The following is a 6,114-nucleotide window of genomic DNA, read 5'->3' on the forward strand; positions in this document are numbered from 1 at the left end:
ATATTTTTGGGAAAATATACGAGGAAACACAATTTCCTGAGAAGAAATATGTTTTTATTGGTTTTACGATTTGTATTCTTATAAAATAATAGTAATAAATAAATTAATTATTGTTCAAATTTTTGACTGGTTCTTAATAATTCTTTTAGAATTAGTAAGTAGAACTTGTAAGTGTTGTAAAAATGTCGAACCCATTTTATTTGTTATAAAACTTTAAAACGAATTTTAGTCACTATTATTTTGACCCTGTCTGTAAATCCGTGTTTATGTTGGTACGCACAAATACTTGACTGAATGTCAGACAGAGCAGTCATATAAAATGCAATTCACAAATGAAGATTCATGTTATTTCCCCCTCTTTGGAGTTCTGGGCTGGCTATAAATCAATGCATCCTGACACAAGCTGGTCATCCTGACATTTGGCTGCGGAAATACATTTCCCCACAGCTTTTCCAACATTTTCCGTGAGGCAATTTGGCAAGCTTGTTAAATGATTTCTGCAGGCTGGCTGGTCTGGCAAATTGTGAGTTTTGCATTTAAAGTGCTTCATTGCCTTTCATTTCAAATTGCCATGGCCAATGTGACATGGGCATATTGTGTGTGCACAAGTTAAAACTCACTTAATTATCCGAATGACGCTGCGCAAATTGCAATTACGCTTTGCACTCACCTGTTAACAATTAGTCGACCGGATAACACGAAGTTGGGTTTTGTTTGATAACAATACGTACAAATTAAGTACATATATGCCATCTTTTTGAAGAACCAAGCTTTAGTATTTAAAGTCCGATTTTTATGATTTTCGCAGAATCAAAACACCGTGTGTTAATTGTATTTTTCTTATTTAGTTTAAGTACATCAAAAGAGAATATCAATCGTAAGTTGAAATCAAGAAAATCATCAGCATCATGATCAATCAACGCCTTATAGAAAATTTCCTAAAATATTTTTTTCAGTAACATAACATAACATAATCTCAACTATACAAACCTTTCGCCAAGGTTTCACTCTCCAAAAATTTCATTAGATTCTTGGGATAGCCAAATTTCTTCTAGACGCTTATGATTATTGCGCATCCAGCCGAGATTTCTTCCACGATTCACCGAAACCAAACGTAGTTGCTCACGTATGGAAACATTCGGCAGCGGCTGATTTAGGTCGAGAAAGTCATCAAAATCGGTTATGTCATCACTACTATATGGTGATCCAATCAAGTTGTTAAAATTTGACGAGTTTAATAGTGGAGCTTTTTCTGCGTTTTTCAACGCATCCATCTGGTTTCCCGCTGCCTGTATAAAAAACAAAGAGTTTCTCATTGTGGCAATCAACAAATAAAACAAATTATATCACTTTAATGAAGTATTCACAAACCAACTTAATCAACAATAAAAAATTCACCTAATGAAAACCACTCACTGATTTAAGAACAAATTGGCAACACTTTTATTAAATGATTGTTTGCAGGTCATTATAAATAAAAAATACGGACAACAAAATATTCAATAAAACATAAATATTTGTTTAATTGTACGAAGTTTTTTGAGAAAAACTATTTAATGACAACTGTAGAGTAGGTATTTAAACATAAATGCCTTAGTTCATAGAGTGATTTTAGAACATTACCAATTATTCTTGAGTATTCATGCAAAATGAAAATTGCAAAGTCATCATAGAAAAACAGAAACCAATACATATACATAGTACTTACCTGATTTTTGTTTGGGGTGCTAGAAATAGGGGTCTTTAAAGGATGGTTCTGCCCATTGAACTGCTCCTCCAGCATCAAAAGCTGTTCAGTAAAACTAACACAGTTCTGCATTTTAGCTCCACTTGATTTTACGGAATGACTCTTCTTTTCAATGCGATTCTCGGCTAGTGAAAACACCGGACTGCAAATCTATAGCCTGCTTAGAGATTTCGATTAATCAGGGTTGCCAGCCCCATTCATGCAAAATGCATGTCCATCAATCCTAAACAAATTAGCACTACCATCCCTAGTGCAGCTAAAAGCCTTTTCAGCTACAAAAATCGTCGGAGCGAAGCCCTCGATTATTTATGTACTAAATGCAGATAAAGTTTCCATTTTTAAGGCTTCGGGCCCGCACTTTTCTATCCGGTACTCCGTATTCTGGATTCCGGACCTTTCCATGCACTTTGCTGGCGAACTGAAAAATAAAATTTATTTACAGTTTCCACCTGCCGGAGGCTCCGGAAAAACGGAAGCCAATGGGCGGGAATTTTCGGAAAGGTGGGCGGGGTTCGAAAAACTCAGTCACGTTTTGTGCAAAATGGAAATGGTTCGGAATTTACTGCAAAATACTCGTCCAGCAAGTACTATACAAAAAAAGAAGAATGTGAAATGGGCGGCAACCCTAATCGTCGTGAAACCCTCGTGCTCTATTATTTTGCCAGCTCTTATTTTTTTGTTGGGTAGGCCTAATGAAATTTTCGTTTTATGGCAAGTGCAACTGGTTAAATTGCAGGTGAAAGCTTTTCCTGCCGGCCCGGGGGAATGTTGTTTCGAAAATCTCATTTTTTGTGGGTCCTTTAATTTGAGTGGTGCCCGAAATGGTAGGTGGGTTTTCGTTCTCCGGTTCCATCATAAATAAACAAGAGCTGTAAACCATCTGATATTCTGGAAAAACAGGACTGTCCGAGTTTGTTGATGTATCTCCTTATTTTGCTTGGCTCTTGGTATTTTATTGCCGCCTCTGGTTTGTGTCTCTTGCATATTTGGTGCGTAAGTTTATTTTTCTCAAAGAAATAATATTTGCATCTTGTGCAGTTCGGGGATGTCAACTTAAATTGCAGTCAGTAAAAGAGGTCATGGGAATAAGGAATTTTTCAATACAACTTTTATATTTTTAGATGGTAAATGCGTTAAAACCTGTTAGCTACCTTGTGATTTTCTTGCTCTAATCTAAAGATGTGGAGGCCAAAGATTTTATTTTAAATGAAGACCTTCCCTGGATCCTTTCTGGTACAGAATAGAGTTGATGGTCTAGTGGGTAATGCCTATCCATCCTTAACTACTATTATTCATGGCTTATTAAATATTCTTTTTGCTAAAGTTTGAGGCGTTCCTACCCACTATTCCCACACCGAAGCCACTGTTCAGGACAACAATGAAAAGTTCAACTAACCATGACTTTGGGGCTGCAAAATGCCCCGGACAAGCTGTACACATTAAGTTTCAACTTTAACACAACACCAACGCACTGACACAGGTGTGACCCAGGTGTGTGCCCCTACACCCCCTACACCCATTACCCCTCACCCCCCTGAAAACAAGCCCCTAAAACATACAACAAACCAGAGCCACCAACAAGTCAACAAAAATGGTTGCTCTCTGCTGGTTTCTATTTTCCACTTTTGTCGACGCTTTGCAACTTTTGCTGTCACTCGTTCTTTTTCCTTTTTGGCCAGCATTTTAATTTCATACTTTATGCAGGGGGATTCAAGCTGTTCTATAATGAAGCCAGCTTCTTGGAGCGGCTAAGCAGGAAAATATGACAAAATGTTGAGCCAGCGGCGCATATTTTAAGCCTTTCTCCAGAGCTTAGCAAGTACTAGAGGGACACTAAAAAAAGTTTAAACTAAAATTAATAATGGAACATAATGGGAAACAACATATTTAATGTTGTTATAATTTTGTTGGCGAGTTAAAATAAGGTATGTTTATTTAAAATGTTTTTATGTATGTGTATATTTAGATATGTTATACTAAAAGAATCAAAAAACTCTAAGGGACTTTAAAAACATTGTATAAAAATATTAATAAATTAAAAGTTAGATTAAAAAAAAATATTTAAAAAAAAATCATTTTGCCCAATTATTATTTTCCATGAAACAAAACATTACATGTAAAATCGAATTTGAATGACTGTGACATCAATTCACATGTAAGATCTTTAAATGGTTTTTTTCAGAAATAATGGTAAAAGCTTAGTTTCTAAGCTTATATAATTTTCTTAAATTTTATTTTAGTTATTTTTTTAAGTGTACCACCCATCAAAACCTCCTTTTGCCACTCCAAAATTTTCCGCTTGCTGACAGCGGAAAATGTCACAAAATGTTGGCGGCGCTGACTTTTCTGCATGAGTCTGCTGTTTTATTTTATTTGAGCCATTTTCGGGACCAGCTCCAGACTACGACTATCGCATTCATATTTTTGGCCTTTTACGACTTTTCATAATCTTTATGGGCGGGGGTCGTGGGCTGCCGACGGGGGGGCGTGGCTCAGCGCTTTTTACAGCTCAAGGAGTTACGACGCTTATGAGTGCAATTTAAATTCAAAAGCCGCTTAAATTTATTTCGAGCTGAAGCTCCTACACTCACTTAAGTCAATTTTTGTGTTGCAAATTTTACATTTATGACAAGCAATTTAACTTTTGCCTAATTGCGCGACATGCAAAATTGCAAGTTAACTTCTGGGGATTGTCTTCCCCCTTTCCCTCTTTTTCCCCTTTCATCGGCAGGATGCCTCGAGTGGTGTGTCCTGATGGTTCATTAAATGTAACTTTTGCCTCCGTCGGAAGGCGGCGTGGAAAAGTTTATCCTCCAGCAACAGGATGTGGATGCTCTGATGCTCCTCCTTTCGGCTGGAGGAACTATCAAGAGGATTCGACTCAACTGGGGGCTAAGCAAATAGAATGGCTCATTAGGATAGTGCCAGTGGAACTTATTGGATTAGTTGCGTCGACAGCCGGGGGGCCAAAAGAAGAAGATCCTGTCACGCGATGCCATTCGTTGTGCACTTCTAAGTCTGGGGAAATATTGGCATATCCTTGGAAATTTTCAAAGGCAAGAAAAGAAAGCAAAGATTGTGACATCCTTTGAGGAGGGAAAATCGGAGACAAATGGCCTGGCTAGATTGGGGAGTCGTGGTGATGAAATGCGCTTTCACAACAGGATTTAAATTTTAAAGAATGTTTCTTCTCAGTTCCTTGTATTAAGAAAGCAACAATATATTTTTAAACACTTTTTCCAAAGCATTTTGTACCCCCTAAAACTTATTTATAAACACTTTATGCTGTATAAAAAATGTAAACTTCTTGACAAAGAAAGTTTCTGAAACTTAAAAACAACTTAAAACTCCGAGTCCGGCTAATCTCATTGGTGAAACTTAAGTTTGTCCATCCGCCAATTAGCAAAAAGCAGGATTTTCATTTCGCATGCAAGTGGAGATGTCAAAGTCTCGGATGGGGAAAATGGGAAAAGAGTTTTCCGGCTCGAAGCGTCGAAGCGGATCGACAATTGTCTTAATCTTTCCCCGCGGTCTCTTTAGCGCTTCAAATTGTCTGAAACGGGTGGAAAATTGGGTGGGTGGGTAAACACGCCCAAAGCTGCTGCTTGAAAATCCTTTTCACTTGGCACAAGGATTTGCATTCCAAACTCCATTTGCAGATGCATAAACTGATTTATTTAGCGACTTAGCTTATGCGCCACTCTCAGCTAAGCGGAAAAATCTCAGCTTGCAAGTAAAAGCTTAAAAAACAAAAAAGAAATTAGTTTTGTTTGCTTTGAGTATGCACAAAGGATTATTGGCAGAGCTTCCGACTAGAGAAATAATAACGAAAAAAGGAAATTTATATTTATATAGCTAAGGATTTACGTATCAGCAGCTCGTATTTGTTTGTTTTGTGTTTCCACTTGCATATCCGAAATGAATTGAGATTTTATGAATGCCGAAATGGTTATTCAAAACGGATTAATGTTATTGAAATCTACGAAAAAATGTTTGTTTTGTGTGGATTTCCTGTTCGATGATGCCGTTGTTTTAAAATTGATTTTTAATTTGGTATATTGGAGTTGCTATATTCTTTTTGCTGAGATGTATTTTATATATTGAAATCAATTTTTTGAAGGTTTTGGTAAGAATAAGCGAATAAAAAAACTCCCCTTACTTAAATAAATATAGGGATAAAATAAAAATGAATGATATGTTTTACTCCATTATTATTTTCACTAGACATATGTTTTTATGTGAAACCCTTTTTTATCCGATTTTCAGTTATCCTTGGTTAGATTTGGGTAATATAACATGTATTCATGATTTTATGAAAACATTTTTTTTTCAACCAAATCAGACATCTAGTTATAACATGGTAAAAG

At 36.4% G+C, this 6,114-nt stretch overlaps 1 protein-coding gene across 1 annotated transcript; it reads right to left on the bottom strand.

The window, feature by feature from the left end:
- Positions 1-802: 802 nt before the first annotated feature.
- On the bottom strand, positions 803-1,880 carry LOC119548071. Its single transcript, XM_037855158.1, has 3 exons — positions 1,709-1,880; positions 991-1,289; positions 803-938 (listed from the first exon to the last, which is right to left on the bottom strand). The coding sequence occupies exons 1-2, from the start codon at positions 1,817-1,819 to the stop codon at positions 1,005-1,007; spliced, it is 396 nt and encodes a 131-aa protein (XP_037711086.1). The 5' UTR covers positions 1,820-1,880; the 3' UTR covers positions 803-938; positions 991-1,004.
- Between the last annotated feature and the right edge of the window lie 4,234 nt (positions 1,881-6,114).

Source organism: Drosophila subpulchrella, chromosome 2L (genome assembly GCF_014743375.2).
Source record: "Drosophila subpulchrella strain 33 F10 #4 breed RU33 chromosome 2L, RU_Dsub_v1.1 Primary Assembly, whole genome shotgun sequence".
In the NCBI taxonomy this organism is placed as follows: domain Eukaryota; kingdom Metazoa; phylum Arthropoda; class Insecta; order Diptera; family Drosophilidae; genus Drosophila; species Drosophila subpulchrella.